Source organism: Ahaetulla prasina, chromosome 10 (genome assembly GCF_028640845.1).
Source record: "Ahaetulla prasina isolate Xishuangbanna chromosome 10, ASM2864084v1, whole genome shotgun sequence".
NCBI classification, from domain to species: Eukaryota; Metazoa; Chordata; class Lepidosauria; order Squamata; family Colubridae; genus Ahaetulla; species Ahaetulla prasina.
Genome location: NC_080548.1, coordinates 18594437 through 18615054, shown reverse-complemented (window position 1 = coordinate 18615054; position 20618 = coordinate 18594437). Strand labels below are relative to the sequence as shown.

Below are 20618 nucleotides of genomic sequence, written 5' to 3'. Positions count from 1 at the left end.
AAGCGCACGCTGCGCATGCACAGTGCTCCCCAAACATGCGCCCCATGCGCAGTGCACACCACAAGGACTCTTGGAAAGGTAAGTAGAACAGCGAGGGGGAGGATCAGCTTTGCCACGCAATTTAGCTTCGCTAGAAAGCAGAATTTCCTGCTTTCTAGCAAAGCTAAACCGCGCGGCACAGCTGATCGTCGGAAATACCGGTTCAAAGGAACTGGTAGCTTTTTTTAACTACTGGTTTGACTGAACCAGTAGCTAACTAACAGTTCAATCAAACCGGTAGCTTTTTAAACTACCGGTTCACCCAAACCGGTAGCTTTTTTTAATCTACTGATTTGCCTGAACCCATAGTTTTTATCACTACCAGTTCACCTGAATCAGAGCAAACCGGTAGCATTTCACCCCTGCTTAGGACCATTTTTCACACCTACAAAGCATCCCCACGTGATTTACATTCGGATGCTTGACAGCTGACTCACATTTATGACAGTTGCAGTGTCCCAGACTCATACGATTCCCTTTTGTGACCTTCTGACAAGTAAAGTCAATGGGGAAGCCAGATTCACTTAAGAACCGGGTTCGTAATTTAACAGGGGTTCACTTTACAATTTGGTAGGAAAAGTTGTAAAATAGGGCAAAATTCACTGAGCAAGTTTCTCACTTAACAGCATAAATTTTGGGCTCCATTGTGGTTATAAATTGAGGACTACCTGTGCTGTGGTCAATGTCATCGACAGCTGGTAAACCAAACCATAAAGGACAGCCAGAACAGATCTAGTAGCACCGTCTTGGGGTCACCAAAGATCATGGACAAATGTAACCAAGGCTGTCTCAGTAACTATCCCAATCTGAATCCTAAATGAAAAGAATCTACATAATCAAAATTGATGCAGGCACTTTTTTGTGTGCACATCCTGACCTACATGATCTTCTTTCAAAAATATTTGCTGCAACTGACTAGAATTACTTCACCTTTACTGGCGTTGAACGTTCAGGTGGTTATGATTAGTTAGGCAAAGGTAAATTAAGGGCTGAGGTTTATATTTATTTATTTCATTTTAAAAACTGGTTCTCCTTGTCTTTTTCCGAGACCTGTTTTTAAATTGGGAATAAAAGGTGTCAGGTAACCTGAATTTCCACTGGCTGTGCTATTTTCTCCAACACACAATAATGATGAGAATGTCTTCCGCTTATGGGGAGCAGAAAGAAATATTTTTGAAGCCCGAGATGACATGTCTGTTTGTCTGTAGGGGAGTCTGTCATCCAAAACGCAGCCAATAGTGGAGTGGGACAGGCTGTAATCCAGATTGCAGCAGCCAAGGGCATCAAAACAATAAATGTAATAAGAGATAGGTGAGTGTGCCTTACAAAACTGTTTTTCCCTCTTTTTTCTACTTTCCTGTTGCTTTTCCCCAGTCAGATCCTTTGGGTTTACGCTAAACCTGCACAAACAGGGCATTCCCTTTCATTCAGATGGAGATTATATGATATCCTAGATGGCATTATATAATGCTCATAGTTTGCCAGTTTGTAAGCTATGGTAAGACCAGTGGTGGGATTCAAATAATTTAGCAACCGGTTCTCCGCCCTAATGACCGGCTGGATGGATGTGGCCAGAGGGTGTAACAGGAAGCACTCAGCCTCCTGCACCTCCCTGGGAGCAAAAAACAGGCCATGCCACCCCCCGCACTCCGTTTTGGGCCTAGGAGGCCTCTTTGCAGCCTCCTGGGAGCGAAAATGGACTGTGGGGGGGCACTGCACCCCCACACCCTGTTTTGGACCTAGTAGGCCTCCCTGCACTTACCTGGGAGTCAAAATGGGGCATGTGGGGACTCCAGGGAGGGGCAGGGCCACCCAGCAATTTAACTACTGGTTTGCCCGAACTGGCAGGAACCGGCTGAATCCCACCACTGAGTAAGACCACACTTGGAATACTGCATCCAGTTTTGGTCACTATGATATGAAAAAGATGTTGAGATTCTGGAAAGAGTGCAGAAAAGAGCAATTAGTATGATTAAGGACGGGAAGCTAAAACCTATGAAGAGCGATTGCAGGAATTGGGTATGTCCAGTCTAGTGAAAAAAAAGGACTAGGGGAGACATGATAGCAGGCTTCCAATATTTGAGGGCCTGACACAAAGAAGAGAGGGCCAACTTATTTTCCAAAGTACCAGAAGGCAAGACAAGAAACAATGGATGAAAAGTAATCAAGGAGACAAACAATCTAGAACTAAAGAGAACATTCAGGCTTTTATAGTTACTTGATGCTATTTTTTGATTCATAGCAATTGATAGATTTACTCCTAACATTAAGCGTTCTTTGTTTCTGAGTGAAGGCTCTGACTTATCAGCAGTTGTCTTCACAGAAGAAGGTCTTCCTCTTGTAGAACATGCATATAGAAGCGATCCGGCTGATAAGTCGCTGACGGATGAAGTAGTCTCCTGAACCATTTCACCAGTTGGCAAATGTTAGAATCTTAGAATAAAATAACAGAGTTGGAAGGGACCTTGGAGGTCTTCTAGTCCAACCCCCTGCTTAGGCGGAAACCCTCTACCACTTCAGACAAAAGGTTATCAAACATCTTCTTAAACACTTCCAGTGTTGGAGCATTCACCACTTCTGGAGACAAGTTGTTCCACTGATTAATTGTTCTCACTGTCAGGAAGTTTCTCCTTAATTCCAAATTGCTTCTCTCTTTGATTAGTTTCCATCCACTGCTTCTTGTCCTGCCCTCAGGTGCTTTGGAGAATAGCTTGACTCCCTCTTCCTTGTGGCAGCCCCTCAGATATTGCAATACTGCTATGTCTCCCCTAGTCCTTCTTTTCATTAAACTAGACATTTGTTGTTACTTGTACATCACCTGACTCCCAGCAGTTTATTCTAAGCTAGCTTCGTTAGTATCTAAGTGCAAAAAGACAAAGAAAAATATTTTTTTTTAATCGCTGAAAATTGACTCAGCTTATGCCAGTGAGAATATTGATAATGTGCATTCTCATATCAATTTATTGTTCGCATTCCCTTTTTATGCCCCATCAAATCGTCAACTTCATCTGATTCTATTTTGTTGTTGTTGTTGTTGTTCCACAGACCAGATCTCCAGGATCTTATAGACAGACTTAAGTCCCTTGGAGCAGACTATGTTATCACAGAGGAGATGCTAAGAAAACCAGAAATGAAAGAGTTGTTTAAGGTATATACGACCACAAAAAAAAGGCTACGGCTGTGAAATAGCTAAAGGAAACAGGACTGCAGGACCCAAATTGTTGGGGGCAATATGCTGATTCTGTAAACCTCTTAGAGAGGGCTATAAAGCGATGTATAAGTCTTTTTTTAAAAAAAACTTTTTTATTGTTTTATTGTGATACACAATATGACAGGCACACAACATATAAATATCGCCTATATTTAGATGTTTCTTAGTGGTCTTCTTTCGCTTTTATACCTTTCCCCCCATATTTTATATATTATTTTATTTTCTTTCTTGTCCCATTTTCTTTTATTTACATTAAATTATCTAATACTAATAGCTTTACTTTTCTACATTCTTATGTATTTATTATTTACATAGTGTACATTTCTAATTTCTCCCCTTTATTTTTTTCCCCTTTATTTCTAGTCTCAAGCCATTCATACTATTTGTTTCAGATTATATAATAATCTGTCTCTTCTTTCTCTTTAATTTCTTTTGTTAACTTGTCCATTTCAGCACCCTCTAAAACTTTCCCTATCACTTCTTCATCTGTTGGTGTGCAGTGTATGTCTTAAGTGCTATTGCTATTGCTGCAATGGATTGGATTGTGTGATTTACCTCATTCACACAAACCCATTTTGTTATGGTAATAAAGAAGAAAATTTGTAGCTCAGGGTTGAAATGAGGCAGGGTATCAAACTCGATTTCATTGAGGGCCGCATCAGGGTTGTGTTTGACCTGGGGGGGTGGGGAGAGGGGAGCTGGAGTGGCTGTGGCCAAGGTGGGTGTGGCCAGCTCGATGTCACTCATGTCAGGGGCACCTGTGATGGCCTGAGTGCTCTGCCAGAGAAAACGGGCTCCCAAGCTCCGTTTTTGCCTACGACAGCCTCGTGCAACCCTCTGCCAGAGAAAACGGAGCTCAGGAGGGCCTCTGTTTTTGCTGGCAGAGGCACCGCGGGCGAATCCTTTGCTGTTTCCGGGGGGCCCCCACCGGCCAGATCTAAGAACCCTGCGGGCTAGATCTGGCCCCCAGGCCTTGAGTTTGACACCTGTGACAGGAGGGGTCTCCGAACTTTCATCAGCAAGAAAACAAGCAAGCTCTGAGAGCACCAAATCCATTTTAGTTTGTTTGGTCCACTGTTTCGCATATACAGGTAGTCCTCGACTTACAACAGTTCATTTAGTGACCGTTCAAAGTTACAACGGCACTGAAAAAAACCTGACTTACAACCATTTTTCACGCTTACGACTGTTGCAGCATCCCCATGGTCACGTGATCAAAATTCAGGCTGTTTGGCAAGTGACATGTATTTATCACGGTTGCAGTGTCCTGGGGTCACGTGATTTGTAACCCTCCTAGTTGGCTTCTGATAAGCAACCTGGAATTAAGGAGAAACTTCCTAACAGTCAGGAAATTAAACCAGTGGAACAGCTTGCCTTCAGAAATCATGTGTCAGGGTTCCAAGGAACACCCCCAACGAAATAAAGCTCTGAGGCTTGAGGTTCCTCAAAGTTCCAATTTATTAGAGATGTCATGGTGGCACATCTGGGAAAACCCGAAACTGAAAGCTTCCAGGTTTTCCACATCCAGTTGACAGTTCACAGCCCTGCCCCACACCCACAAGTTCATCACATTGTCCAATCAACTCTTCACACTAAATTGGATACAATCTTCAGGAAGTCTCCAACGCAGGATGTCCTTGAATACAGAATGTTATGACTAACTTTCTACCACTCCAACAACAACCCCCTCCCAACTTCCCCAGCTAAAATATGTGGCAGTTAAGAAGCAAAAAAGAAAATTGCCTTCCAAAACTGACATTGTAGGTTTTCCATCCCTGGATGTTTTTAAGGAGAGACTAGATAGTCACTTGTCTGAAATGGTATAGGGTCTCTTGTTTGAACAGGAGGCTGGACTAGAAGATCTTCAAGGTCCCTTCCAGATTCGATTTGATTCTTATTCTATTCTATTCTATTCTATTCTATTCTATTCTATTCTGTAAAGTCAATGGGGGAAAGCCAGATTCACTTAATGACCACATGGTTCACTTAACAACTGCAATGATTTTCTTAACAGCTCTGGCAATAAAGGTCATAACTTCAGGCACAACTCACTTAGCAACTTCTTTACTTAGCAATGAAAATTTTGGGCTGAATTTGGTCGTAAATCAATAATTACCTATCCCTAATCTTTGCGATTTGAATCTTTGTATTTTACTTAGGGGGAATTCAGGTAGACCGTAGAACTTGAAGGAAGCATAACAAGGTAACACAGGCAGTGAGAAAGAGACCATGTTGAATGGCTACTGAATACAGCTCAGAAATGTTGGATTCGGCCTTCTTTCCCATGAATAATTGATGGGTTTAATTCTTCACAACTGATGCTTTATCGTTAAGAACTGCCAAGTTTTGTATCCGAAAACGCTTCTTGTTAAAAGCCAGTTTAGCCGTGTTTTTTTATCTACCACACTGAGAAATCTCTATAATCTCTAGATTTTTACTACTGCAAAAGGTTGAGCTGAAAAACTCCAGATGGGGCATTTTAGGGAAACAAGAGGAAAGAACTCATATGGGTGCTGTTTACTCGCTGGTTATTTGTTCTTTCTGTCCAGTTTTACCATTTTGAATTATAGATTTAATTTCAGAAGAAATACAAAAGGGACAGGCAATAGATATGGATATGTGTGTTATCCCGTGCCATAAAATTTCAAGGCATGTTGCATACTAAAGTTCTCTTTAATGAGACAAACTGATTGGGATTAGAGGCAAGGACATAATTTACTCTCTCCTCTGTCTTCCCACTTTGATTCAGCCTGTTCCCTGTTTATGCCACCCTGCAGAGAAATAATTTCCAGAATCCAGATAAAAATGTTTAATACCTACAGGTGGCCCATAGTGATATGGCCCTAATAAAATGCTTAATGGGCAAAACCGACAAGACTTTCCTCATGCAAGTTTTCAGTCTACTTCTGGTTTGCCTTGCCAGGTATGCAGCCAAGTCACATGTGTTTTGGCATTTCACATCGTTAGTCCTCAACTTATGACCACAACTGAGCCCAAAATTTATGTTGCTAAGTGAGACAGTTGTTAAACAAAGGTCCCATTTTATGCTATTTCTTGCCACGGTTGTTAAGTGAATCACTGCAGCTGTTAGTAACACAGTTGTTAAGTGAATCCGACTTCCCCATTGACTTTGCTTGTAAGAAGGATGCAAAAGGGGATCAAATAACCCGGGGACGCTTGCAGTCATCATAATTATGAGTCAATTGCTAAGCATCTGTATTTTGATCCTGAATTGTGACCATGGGGATGCTTCAGTGGTGGTAAGCAGTGGTGAAATTCAGCAGGTTCCGACAGGTTCTGGAGAACCGGTAGCGGAAATTTTGAGTAGTTTCGAGAACTGGCAAATGCCACCTCTGGCTGGCCCCAGAGTGGAGTGGGAATGGAGATTTTGCAATATCCTTCCCCCAGGAGTGGGGAGGGAATGGAGATTTTGCAGTATCCTTCCCCTGCCACGCCCACCAAGCCATGCTCACAGAACCGGTAGGGAAAAATTTTGAATTTCACCCCTGGTTGTAAGTGTGAAAAACAGTCATAAGTCACTTTTTTCAGTGATGTTGTAACTTTGAACAGTCACTAAATGAACTGTTGTAGGTCAAAGATTTCCTGTATTAATCCCTCTTAGTTCTGCCGTTTCCGAACAAAAGCATGTTACAATCAGATCTCTGCCTTCCCATTCTACTGTATGTTGAAAAGATGATTGTAAGACAGAAATCCAAGAACCACTTAGCAAAATCAAAAATTTATTTCTGTGAATAATTTGGAGGACTTAAAGCAAGAAGCAAGTTGTTTTCTGTTTTGTTTTTGTTTTGTACAATTTCATTCTCCAGGAAATTCCTAAGCCTTCATTAGCTCTGAATGGTGTTGGAGGGAAAAGTGCTACTGAGCTGATGCGTCACTTGAGGTAAATTTAACTTTTGTTTGCTTGAATTATATCTGTGGTAATTGTTTCACTTGATTTATATGCTTAATGGACAGTCTGTCTTAAATTTTTATTTTTGGTTGTGAGTTGCCTAAGAGAGTATTTTTGAAGCAAGATGTATACACACTCTTAAATTTGCTAGTGTGGATTAGTGCAAGGATTTGTTGTTTAATGGAGCAGATTTGTACGCTCTGGATTCTTGTCTTGAAAGTGACAAATTTGCAATTGTATTGAATACTGTCCAAAATGTTTGGCTTGTGTGACATTTAAGAAACAAATTAAGAGGTGCTTAAAGACCTCATGACAAACCTACTTGCCTAGCTAGCAAGCTGCCAAAAGGCTGTCAGGGTTGAAGGATTTTGTGTTGCGTCTGAAAAAATATTTAAACTTTATAATTTCAGTGAAATCCAGCTCCACAGCTCTAGAATAGTCAGAATAGATCCTGGTATCATCACTTCACTGTGGTATGATGAATTTATTGTGTATTACAGCCTTGGTGGCACAGTGGTTAGAATGCAGTACTGCAGGCTATTTCTGCTGACTGCCAACTGCCAGCAGCTTGGCGGTTCGAATCTCACCAGGCTCAAGGTTGATGCAGCCTTCCATCCTTCCGAAGTTGGTAAAATGAGGACCCAGATTGTTGGGGGCCATAGGGTGACTCTGTAAACCACTTAGAGAGGGTTGTAAAAGCACTCTGAAGTGGAATAAAAGCACTCTGAAGCGGAATATAAGTCTTACTTAATTACTATTACTATTATTTTTAACAAATGTAACATCGTTATTAGACAGGAAAAGGAGCCTGGTATTCTAAGCCAGTTCCCAGAATTTCAGGGGTTTTATAGATCACAATTTATCTGGATTTTACAGTTTAAAGGTCTCACTTGAGAATGCCTTGAAAACCTGGAGATATCTGACACGAAGCCAACCTTAATGTATTTAAATAGAATAGAATAGAATTCTTTATTGGACAAGTGTGATTGGACACACAAGAAATTTGTCTTTGGTGCATATACTCTCCGTGTACATAAAAAGACAAGATACATTTGTCAAGAATCATAAGGTACAACACTTAATGATAGTCATAGGGTACAAATAAGCAATCAGGAAACAATATCAATATAAATCATAAGGATACAAGCAACAAAGTTACAGTCATAAGTGGAAGGAGATGGGTGATGGGAACGATGAGAAGATTAATAGTAATAGTAATGCAGATTTAGTGAATAGTCTGACAGTGTTGAGGGAATTATTTGTTTAGCAGAGTGATGGCATTTGGGGGGAAAATGTTCTTGTGTCTAGTTGTTCTGGTGTGCAGTGCTGTGTAGCGTCATTTTGAGAGTAGGAGTTGAAACAGTTTATATCCAGGATGCGAGGAGTCTGTAAATATTTTCCCAGCCCTCTTTTTGACTCATGCAGTATACAGGTCCTCAGTGGAAGGCAGGTTGGTAGCAATTATCTTCTGAAGTCTGTGTCTGTCTTGTTGGGTTGCAGAACCAAATCAGAAAGTTATAGAGGTGCAGAACTCTTGAACAGCTATGTTGAAGACTTTAGTGAGATTTTGGAAGGGAGTCCTTTTTTGGTTTTCTCAATATTTTATTTTCTGACATCTAAGTTTTAATCCAGTGAACCCTCCAGAAAAGGGCAGTGTGCTGCTTCTTGCTCTGAATCTCTGAACTGCATGGTTTCCAATTAAATGTTGCAGAAATTAACCAGGTGACCAAAGGCTGAGGAAACTGGACAGTAAAAATAGCGTCTGAATTAAGGTAGTGTTGTGGCAGATCTGACAGCAGATTCGGACAGTGAGGAGGTTGGGGAGGAACATGAGCCAGTCCTGAAGTCTGGGGAAGACTCTGATGAGGGCTCTGCGTCGGAGGCAGAGAGGGGGCCAGGGCCATACGCCAGTTATCAGCTGCCTTCAGAGTCAGACATCAGTGAGGCAGACGAACAGCTGGAGCCTGTTCCAAATGTGCACATGCGCAGAATTGCCAGACAAAGGGAACAGCTAAAGAACAAGGGTCAACTAGGTAGTAAGGCCACAGGTGGATGATGAATGGCCCCTCCCAGAGGGAATAAAAGAGGAGCAAAAGGGGAGGGGAGTTTGCAGGAGACAATTAGTGTCAGGGATCCAAGTAACACCCTCAACGAAATCAAACTCCAAGGCTTGCAGTTCCTCAAAGCTAACTTTTATTGGCAATGTCATATTGGCACATCGGTGGAAAACCCAAATCTGAGATCTTCCAGGTTTTCCTCACCCAAAAGAAAGTTCAAAACCTTGCCCGCTTCCCCCACATGTCCACCACTGCTCCAATCAGTTCCTTCACGTACAGAAGACAACCTCCACGTTCTTCTCTGCACAGCTGTCGGACACCATGGCCTTGAACTTCTCTGCAAAGTTTTGTTATGTCTACTTCTACTTCACTCATGCAATCCCCCCTCCTAACTTCCCACAGTAGGATTGTGGCAGGCCTGGATCCTGAAGGCACCAAGGTAATATGGCTTCCAGGCCTGATAATTAGTTCATTCCTGAATTCCTGCCAAGTATTGCGGGTGTCTGAAAGATATCAGCCTGGCCACTCTCCAAGCCTGATAAAGGTCGGTAATTGTAAACCATCTTGAAAGAGTGTGGGAGAGGAAAGACTTTGCTGGAAAGGAATTCACTGTAAATTAAATAAAAGGGGTTTTATCGCTTCCTGCTGCTGGGGAAGCCTAGGTCAGAACAGGTAGTTTGCCAATTTAATCACCTTTATCCTAACCTTAATTGCCCTAACGCTAACCCAATTCTTCCATTAGGCATAGTGGGACCATGGTTACCTACGGTGGGATGTCAAAGCAGCCTGTGACAGTCCCTGCGGTGAGTAGCCCTAAGGTTTTCTGGCTAGCCTATTTATCCTTCTCATGTTCCCTTTCCTGAGATAACACAGGTAGTCCTCAACTTATGACCACAATTGAGCCCAACATTTCTGTTGCGAAGTGAGACAGCTGTTAAGTGAGCATTTCACGACCTTGCTTGCCACCGTTGTTAAGCGAATTGCTGCAGTTGTTAAGCAAGTAACACGGTTGTTAAGTGAATTTGGCTTCTCTTTTGAATTTGCTTGTCAGAAGGTCACAAAAAGCGATCGCGCGAGCTCAGGACCCTGCAGCCCGTCATCAATATGAGTCAGTTGCCAAACGGCTAAATTTTGATGACATGATCATGGGGATGCCGCCATGGTCGTCGGTGTGAAACAACAGTCATAAGTCACTTTTTTCAGTGGTGTATCTTTGAACGGTCACTAAACGAACTGTTGTAAACCGAGGGCTACCTGGATACTATTTCTATTTGTGCATTAGGTTTTCCAGTTATTAGAGCAGTATCTTTAAGAGGAAAATCATTCTGATATTCTGATAAGAAGAGGGCCGTGAAAATATTTGCAGATCCCTCGCATCCTGGACATAAACTGTTTCAACTCCTACCCTCAAAACGACGCTATAGAGCACTGCACACCAGAACAACTAGACACAAGAACAGTTTTTTCCCGAAGGCCATCACTCTGCTAAACAAATAAATTCCCTCAACACTGTCAGACTATTTACTGAATCTGCACTACTATTAATCTTCTCATAGTTCCCATCACCAATCTCTTTCCACTTATGACTGTATGACTATAACTTGTTGGTGGCAATCCTTATGATTTATATTGATATATTGACCATCAATTGTGTTGTAAATGTTGTACCTTGATGAACGTATCTTTTCTTTTATGTACACTGAGAGCATATGCACCAAGACAAATTCCTTGTGTGTCCAATCACACTTGGCCAATAAAATTCTATTCTATATCCCCATTGTCAGCCCTGAAGCCATTTTCCCTGGGCACCTTCAGAACTGCCACAGCGGAGATGAGTTGAGCTGTGGGAACCGGAAGCGGGGAGGCAGAGATAGCTGGGGGATTGTAGCCAAAATAAAATTATTTCCTCTGAGAGCCAAGGACTATCCCACCAGGTGCAAGGAGGTGGGATCTGAGACCAACTGGCCCTTGGGCTGTGACCCGATTGGACAACGTGATGGATTGCATGGGCAGGGGAAAGAAAACTTTACTTTTAAGTGGGAGGGGAGGAAACCGAGGGGTGATAGAGTGGGTTTTCCCAGACATTCCAATATGACATGGCCAATAAATCTAATAAAAATTCAGTTTTGGTCGCCACAATGTGAAAAAGATGTGGAGATTCTAGAAAGAGTGCAGAGAGGAGCAACCAAGATGATTAGGAGACTGGAGGCTAAAACACATGAAGAACAACGGTTGCAGGAACTGGGTATGTTTAGTTTAATGAAAAGAAGGACTAGAGGAGACATGATAGCAGTGTTCCAATATCTCAGGGGCTGCCACAAAGAAGAGGGAATCAAGCTCTTCTCCAAAGTACCTGAGGGCAGGACAAGAAGCAATGGGTGGAAACTAATCAAGGAGAGAAGCAACTTAGGAGAAATTTCCTGACAGTTAGAATAATTAATCAGTGGAACAACTTGCCTCCAGAAGTTGTGAATGTTCTAACACTGGAAGTTTTTAAGAAGATGTTGGATAACCATTTGTCTAAAGTGGTGTAGGGTTTCCTGCCTAAGCAAGGGGTTGGACTAGAAGACCTCCAAGGTCCCTTCCAACTCTGTTATTCTGTTCAATTCAAAAATCTATACTTTGAGGAATATGCCTGCCTTGGAATTTTGATTTCATTGGGTGTGTTAACTGGAACCCTGACACCCATATTGTGATGCTAAATTCTCCCCCCCAATCCCAAAACTGTATTGCAGAATTTGTGAATTGTAATTTCCTCTGCAGAGTGCACTGATCTTTAAGGATGTCAACGTTCGTGGCTTTTGGATGACCCAGTGGAAGAGGGCCAATGCCCACAGTAAGTGGCGTGTGTGTTATTTTTATATTGGAAACTGATGAAATCTGTCTTCAGCTCTAAATTTCTCATCTCTCTAATTAGGTGGATTAAAAAACATACTAAATAACCTGCAGCCAATAAAAATAAAACTCTATACATGAAAATAATTGAAAGATACATAATTGAAAGAGCTATGTGTAAGGCTGTGGGAAAAGAGGACACTATGGTTCCTTAGCTTAATGAAAAGGGTTCTGTTCCCACTAAACGTTAGTCTGTGTGCAGCTCAACATGCAGCTAAACCCACCTATCCTCCAATAAAACAGACCATGTGCGTAGATCTGGATGCTTTATTGAAAGGATATGGTAAAACTGGGGAAAATAGGAATACATACAATGAGAACCAAATACGAGAATGTCAGTATTGGGTTACTGCTGAACATAACAATTAATAAATACAAGCAATTTAAATCTCACCAGTGATGCTTTGGGTATGGGATGTGGGTTTGTCCTTGGATGACCATGTGCCACAGATTAAGATGGATTCTTCTTTGTGCTTCTGCCCTCTCCAAATGCTAAAGGATTAGAGCAGCGGTTCTCAACCTGTGGGTCGCAACCCCATTGGGGGTCAAATGACGATTTGCCAGGGGTCGCCTAAGACCATCAGAAATATGGGAAGTATACTTGCGAGTCGAAGAATCGCGCTCCAATGGTTGATTCCACAAGCCCACTGCAGGCTCTTCAAATCGCTAGCCGAATTCGGCTTCAGGCGCGATGAATTAAAAAAGAGAGAAATCTTTGCTCTGATGTCTCCCTCTCAAGCCAGCTGCAATCACTCCTAATCGCTAGCCTAATCTGGCTTCAGGCGCGATAAACTTAATAGGGGAGGAGTCTCCGCTTTAATGCCTCTGTCCTCAAGGCAATCACAAGCAGTTCAGATCGCTAGCTAATACGGCTTCAGGCGCAATAAATTCCAAACGAAAATAATTTTACGGTTGGGGTAGCCACATCGTGGGGAATTGTGTTAAAGGGGTTGCAGCACTATAAAGGTTGAGAACCACTGGATTAGAGAAAGAATTGGGACTACAGAGTACGAGAAAAATCAAATATCTAGGAATTTGGCTGACAGCGAGGTGTTCTTCAATTAAGGAAGACAATTATGTAAAATTAATACAACAAATAAAAGTGGATTTGGAAAGATGGGGGTATTATATTTATCTATACTAGGTCGAATTGCAACTATTAAAATGAACATTTTACCGAAACAGTTATGTTTTTTTCAAACCATACCCATAAAATTGGATAAGAAATTTTTCGCGGAGCTGAATCAAATTACAACAAAATTTATATCAGATCTTCAGGATAGTAAAAGCAGAGGTGGCCTAGGGCTCTCAGACTGGCAACTTTATTATAAAGCAGCAATCTTAGTTTGGGTTAAAGAGTGGATTAATTTGAGAAACAAAAGATTACTTACACTGGAAGGACATGATTTAAAAGAAAGGATGGCATGCCTTCTTATAGGACAGAGAGAATAAATCTCATTTATATTTTTTTCAACATAAAGTACGAGAAGCTCTAATGCAAACATGGCAAGAAATTAAGGAAAAAAATATGAAAATTCCTAGTTGGGTCTCGACAATGGAAGCAATGATTCATCTCAATACCCTGGATATAAGCAAAATGGCCAAGTACAATAAAATTCTAGACAGTCATAGGAATCTAAAAAATAGGCAAGAATTGGAAGAACGGAATAAATATACTGGTATATAATACTGGTTTATACTGTATATACTGGTTTATATACTGGTATATAAATAGACTGGTAGCAGTGGTGGGTTTCAAATTTTTTTACTACCGGTTCTGTGGGTGTGGCTTGGTGGGTGTGGCAGGGGAAGTAGACTTAAAATCTCCATTCTCACCCCACTCCAGGGGAAGGATACTGCAAAATCCCCATTTCCTCCCAATTAACCAGCGACTTGGGGGGGCACAGAATAGATGGGGCCGGGGCCAGTCAGAATTTTTACTACCAGTTCTCCAAACTACTCAAAATTTCCGCTACCAGTTCTCCAGAACTGGTCAGAACCTGCTGAAACCCACCTTAAAATCACGATATATCAAAGAGAACTATTCTATCAGGGCCTGGAGGAAGAACCTGGATTAAAAAATGGCAGGGTTGGGTCAAGACAAACCTCTGGTGAGAATACCCTTCCAGAGAGCAAGCAGGGGAGATGCCAAGCAGAATTCATTGTACCAATGATTATCATTTGTTCTCTTTTGAGTTTAAACTCGTCAGTTCAAGAAAGAATGAACGATTGATGACTGCTTTCTGCTTTTCTTTTCCACACCCAGGCAAAGAGAAGCTGGAAACAATGATAGCAGAGCTGTGCACTCTCGTTCAAAAGGGTCAACTGGTTGCTCCAGTCTGCCGAGAAGTCCCTTTGGTGGATTACCAAGCAGCTTTGAAGACTTCCCAGGAACCATATGTATCCGTTAAGCAGATCCTACGGATGTGAAGATGGTCCGGTGGGAAAATAGCAGACGAGCATTTTCAGTGGATTTCAATCCCAGGAGGCTTGAATGGTTCAGAATTACAGAACCGATTTATATCTTCGCGTCCGTCTTCTGGCTCGACAGAGACAGGCGGAGGAATAAGGAGCAAACAGTGAAGGCTTAACATAAACCGGAGATCACTATCCAATGTCAGTGATGGCCTGGGAGTTAAAGCAATTATGGTTTCTACCCAATCTGGGAATCCCTTGTAGACTTTCTCTCTTTTTATTTTTTTATTATTAAACTTATCTGCCGTCCATCAAGCCAGGGGGTGACTTTAGGTGACTTGATAGAAAAGTGGAGAAAAAAGGAGACGTTTCAGCCCATGGAGGAACGGTTCTTATCCTGGCAATTCTCCCAGTGTTGAAGTCCAATTTTTTTTTAACTACTGGTTCGGTGGGCGTGGCTTGGTGGGTGTGTCAGGGGAAGGATACTGCAAAATCTCCATTTCCACCCCACTCCAGGGGAAGGATACTGCAAAATCCCCATTCCCTCCCCACTCCTGGGGAAAAGATATTGCAAAATCTCCATTTCCACCCCACTCTGGGGTCAGCCATAGGTGGTATTTGCTGTGGCTCCAAACTACTCAAAATTTCCGCTACCAGTTCTCCAAACTGCTCAAAATTTCTGCTACTGGTTCTCCAGAACTTGCTGGATTTCACCCCTGGATTCTCCCATATATGCTGATGTATGTGCGCGCACTCAGAATATTATTATAAAATGTGGTAAGAATTCCTCAAGAGTGGAATGAGATGGGGCAGAGGCTAGTCTCACTGGAGTTAAAGACTTTGTATAAATCTATTTCAGAATCTGCAGATTATAATGAGTTTAGGTAGTGTCGATCGTCCCATTGGGTACATTCAACAAAAGAAACTCCCAGCTCTTTAGATCAGGGGGTGTCAAATTTAAGGCCCGCAGGCCAGATTCGGCGTGACCCACAGCGCCGCCCTGGAAACAGCGAAGGAGAATCCTGGGGTGCCTCTGCCAGTGAAAACAGAGCTCGGAAGGGCCACACGTGAGCCCTCTGAGCTCCATTTTTGCTGGCAGGGGGTTGCAGGAGCCATCCCAGCTGAAAATTGGGCCACGCCCAGCCCAGGCACCCTAGCCACACCCACCCGGCACCCCGAGATCAAACACAACCCTGATGCGGCCCTCAATGAAATAGAGTTTCATTGATTAACCAAGAGTGTAGCTCTGTTGAAAAATCCACCTAGTGTTGTGTCTTGCCCGCCCTCAGAGCAGCCGGGGCCTTCTTACCTGCTCCCGAACACTGAGGAATGTATGCCTCCCGGCCCAAGTCCTGGCTCCATGCCCACACAAACTGCAGAAGAAGGAGCATCTCCCTCTCCCAGCCCTGACTCCATGCCCAGGCAAACGGAGCAGCTAGACCCCTCCCCCTCCTCCACAGCAGGTGAGCCTGAGGAGGGTTTACTCCCAACAACAGCTGATTGGAGTGACCCTCGCATCAGAAGATTGGAGAGGCGGAGGCAACAGAAGGAAGGGAGGGGCAGGCCTTAATGAGTGCTGAGTCATGGAGCCACACCCCATGGCCTATATAAAGGATCTGCTTTCTGGCAGTCTCTGAGTCAGGCAAAAGTCGAACTTATCTTGCTGAAGTCACTTACTGGTCTCCTGCCTGCTCTGAGGACTTTGCTAGGACTTTGGGCAGAGCTGCAGAGGCAAGCCTGATTCGGATTTCCCTGACCCAGCCGTCAGCGGAGGAGTGGGACACGACACCTAGGCACAGCAGAAGCAAAGTCAGTTCTGGGATTTTCCCGTGAAAACCCACACAAAAGTAACTCCCCTTTTCCCCTCCAGGCCACTCAGAGTTCACCAATGGAGTTCAATTCTTTTGCTTTGGGAAAAGCTGTCTGCTTCTGTCAAAACATTCTTCATCGCTTGCCCTTGTCAGATAACATCTCTGCAGCAACAGATGGTTCACTTGCATTCCAAAGCCTCCTTCCACCCTTAGGAATTCACTACCCACTTACAGTTTGGCAAAGCTGCGAGCGAAAGCAGGTAGAATTAATCATGGAGCCAAGTCAGGTTTGACACGTAGGTTTTTAGTATTTTCCTCAGGAGCACAGGACAATCTTTACAGCCAGATCCATTTCTTTCCTGAGCAAAATGGCTCTTGACAAGTTAAGACATTGAGCAGGAAAATCATGGTGGATGCATCTAGCTTCAAAATGAGTTCTGTGCAGGGGTGAAATGCTCCCGGTTCGGACCAGATCGCCCGATCCGGTAGCGATGGCGGCGGGTGGTTCGGAGAACCGGTAGCAAAAATCTCTGCCCACCTCCATGCCCAGCTGAGCCACGCAATCATCAGAAGGTTTTTTTTTTTACTTTTAAAAGCATTTTTTCTTCAGCTGAAAAAATGCTTTTAAAAGCTAAAAAAAAAGCCTCTGATGATCGCGCGGTTCAGCTGGGATCATCAGAGCCTTTTAAAAGCATTTTTTCTACAACCTCTTCGGCCGAAGAGGTTGTTAAAAAAATGCTTTTAAAAGGTTCTGACGATCCCAGCTGAGTTGCCTGATCGTCAGAGGCAACTCAGAAAAAATGCTTTTAAAAGAAAACAAAAGTCTCTGACGATCAGGCAACTCAGCTGGGATTTAAAATGCTTTTAAAAGAAATTAAAAAAAGCTGGCCACGCCCACCCAGTCACATTATCCCACCACCACCAAGCCACGCTTTTACATTTCACCACTGATTCTGTGGCTTCTAAGGTAACTCCCCCCAACTTCATATTCGATTTCCGTAATTCTCGGCCCATACAACTGATCACCATGCTGGCTGGGAGTTATATGACTCAGTCCAAAATATTGGGGTTGGAGAAGAATTTTTCTAAGCCAGTGTTTCTCAACCTTAGCAACTTGAAGATGTGTGGATTTCAATTCCCGCAATTCCACACATTGAAGTTGCAAAGTCCACACGTCTTCAAGTTGAAGTCCACATATCTTCACGTTGTTCTAAACCAGGGGTCTGCAAACTTGGCTCGTTTAAGACTTGTGGACTTCAACTCCCAGAGTTCCTCAGCCAGCTTTGCTGGCTGAGGAACTCCAGGAGTTGAAGTCCACAAGTCTTAAACGAGCCAAGTTTGCAGACCCCTGTTCTAAGCTATTCTTACACATTTTCAAGAGGAATATTTTAGAAGCAGCAGCAGATGCTAAAAAATAGAGTGACCTGCGCTGTAACACGCAACAAAGCAAACTAGTTTCAGTAGTAGATTTCTTAGCAGCTCCTTTTCATTCTAATGCTAGTTTATTAAAGGTGGATGAGTAATTGGCTCACCAAGGTGTTCTCCGTGGAGCAAGCAGCTTCCAGGGGAGTTTCTAAACAGCTGCAGTGTAATTTGAGAGCCTGGATGGATCAATTGTAGCCTGCAGCATCGAAAGTCCTCTTTGCAATATAACGTCTGGAAAAATAAGAGTTTTGAATTGGTTATTTATATCATGATGGCTGTAACGGAGATGAAAGCAAATTGCATTTGATTACAAACCTGTTCTTGCAAAATCACTTGCCGTTGGCCGTTGAAATGTCAGTGATTTTCATCTCCAATAAAATGTTTTAGCTCTGACCACCCATGGGATTTTTCCTTGGCCTTAGTAACGGCAAATGACAGCCTTGAAGCTCTTCAATTGCACAGCTTTGCTGCTTCCGTTTCGAATCTCTTCCGCCGTACTGGTTTAACGGTTTGTGTCAGGTTTTCATACATTATATTTGATATGTAGGAATCATGTGCTCTTAAGCATCAAAAGCAAATGATGAAGGTGCTGGGCTTAGACAAATGCATGGCACAATTATAGTGCGAATGATAGGTTGGTCCTATATAAATTGGGCACGGCATAATAAAGACCTTTGGGCATTTTAGTTTTGGTTTATTTTAGTATGGTTTGCGTTTACTATTGCATAGCTCGCAGTGGGAACCAAATAATTAGATCTGTTCTTAAAATAGTCTATGTTCTTGCTTCATTTCAAAGGATAACAGACAAATGGAAGGGCTTTGTACCACACAAATTAATAAATAATTTTGCCATAAATTAACGTGCAAGATACTGTCTAACTTAATCACCAGTGGATTGCTTATTATAATAAGTTGCTCCTGCTTTTCTACCAGGTCTCTAAAAAGGTAATCTTTAATGGATAAATGTTTAAATTAGCAGCCAAAACTAAAATAGAATGCTTAAAAGTTTAAAAATTGGAGCCTAATAGTTTTAAATGACAGGGGCAGGAAAATTACATGAATTGTCTTTGAAGTATTAGAATTTAACTCAAAGGAGGTTTTATTGTTCTTAGACCCTGTGAGTTTGCACCTCGCATTAAGCTATGGTATTTTTTATTTTTTGGCTCAGCCAGCCTTGATTGAATCTCCATGACGGAGTGCTAACACCATACTCATAGACAACACAAGCACACAGAAAGCCCCCATTACTTAATTTACTGGTTCACACATCGTGTTGAGCTGTGGATTGCTTGTTTTATCGAATAAGTCATAGTTAGTTGGGCTCACCCCACATGCTAAGCCATAAATTTTGCCAATCGCTTTTTCACCCAGCACATCAAGTCAAAATTAAATCATCTAATGGCTGATTGAGGGGCATGGTAGCTCAGTGGCTAAGACACCGAGCTTGTCAATCAAAAGGTTGGCAGTTCAGCGGTTCCAATCTCTAGTTCCACGTAATGGGGTGAGCTCCTGTTACTTGGCCCAGCTTCTGCCAACCTAGCAGTTCGAAAGCATGTAAAAAATGCAAGTAGAAAAATAGGTACCACCTTTGGTGAGAAGGTAAAAGCGTTCCGTGCGCCTTTGGCATTTAGTCATGCCAGCCACATGACCACGGAGATGTCTTCGGACAGCACTGGCTCTTCGGCTTTGAAACGGAGATGAGCATTGCTAGAGTGCATTTTAGCCTAAGTGCATTTTAATTAATTTATTTATTATAATTTTAATTTTAAAGGGTTTTATTGGTCTAGGACCGTTTTAGTGAATTGGCCTATTAAATATTTCGTTTTAAATTTTAAATCTGTTATTTATATTTTGTATTATTGTGTTTTAATTATGGCTGTAAACCGCCCTGAGTCCTTCGGGAGAAGGGCGGTATAGAAATTAAATTATAAATAAATAAATATAAATAAAAATAGAGTTGGGAATGACCAGCACGTATGTGCGAGGGGAACCTTTTTTACCTCTAATGGCTGGTTGGGACTATTTGGAGCCAACTGCTTGCTTCTGGTTTCTTTTTTGCCTTCCATCTCAATCTAGGCAAAGATTGAGCTGCTGTCTCTTATGTTTGCTGGGAAAGTAGATGACTACCGTTCTGCCCTGGCCTAGATGAACCAGGGTGACTGGATTTGTTATCTGTTTGTGGGTCCATCCATCTCTTTCTGCAACTGCTTCACGTTCCTTCTTCGGACTCATCCATCATCTCTTAATTGGCCTCTTAACTCCTTTGGCCCATTAATCTCAATCTCGGAGCACAGGAGGTTTGTCTTCATTTAACCAGAGACTTGGAGAGAGAAAGCAAGCGCGCGCGCACACACACACACACACACACACACACACACACACACTTTGCTTTTGCAGCCGAAGCAGCTGCAGTTTATCATACATGAGCCAGTGAGCACAAAACATGGCTGAGTTGGGAAACTGATTCAGTGTCCCTAAACAGGGGGGAAAAGCACTGACAACTAGGGCTAGGAAGCCAGTGTGTTCCCTCGTCACAGAATGGCATTGTTTACGAGCAAGCAATTAGGTTTTCGATAAACATTTCACCCCCGCACAGCAATCTGGCAGGAGGAACTCGTAGCCCTTGGGAGGACAACCATGGTGGGTCTCTTTCCAGACCATTAGCACCAGCAGGCTGCAGATGGTGATGGCTGTCTTCACTGAAGTTGTACTGCAAGAGAAATGAGTACCATTTTCCTGTTATCATTGCTGCCATGATGGGCAGAGAAGAAAGAATTGGCCCCGCGTGGCACAGGGATTAATGGGACAGAACAATGCTGTAGCTGAAGGTGGGGGGGTGGAGGTGGCCCTCCCCC

The 20618-nt window shown here is 42.7% G+C and overlaps 1 protein-coding gene across 1 annotated transcript in view; it reads left to right on the top strand.

Annotated features, from left to right (window-relative positions):
• Positions 1 to 17599, top strand: part of MECR (mitochondrial trans-2-enoyl-CoA reductase) — a 34754-nt gene extending 17155 nt beyond the window's left edge. Inside the window, exons 5-10 of the mRNA XM_058196140.1 lie at positions 1248 to 1350; positions 3085 to 3187; positions 7078 to 7151; positions 9960 to 10020; positions 11981 to 12053; positions 14379 to 17599. Of these exons, the coding sequence (XP_058052123.1) occupies positions 1248 to 1350; positions 3085 to 3187; positions 7078 to 7151; positions 9960 to 10020; positions 11981 to 12053; positions 14379 to 14542 (578 nt within the window). The 3' untranslated portion in view covers positions 14543 to 17599. The remainder of the gene's footprint in view (positions 1 to 1247; positions 1351 to 3084; positions 3188 to 7077; positions 7152 to 9959; positions 10021 to 11980; positions 12054 to 14378) is intronic.
• The last annotated feature ends 3019 nt before the right edge of the window (positions 17600 to 20618 follow it).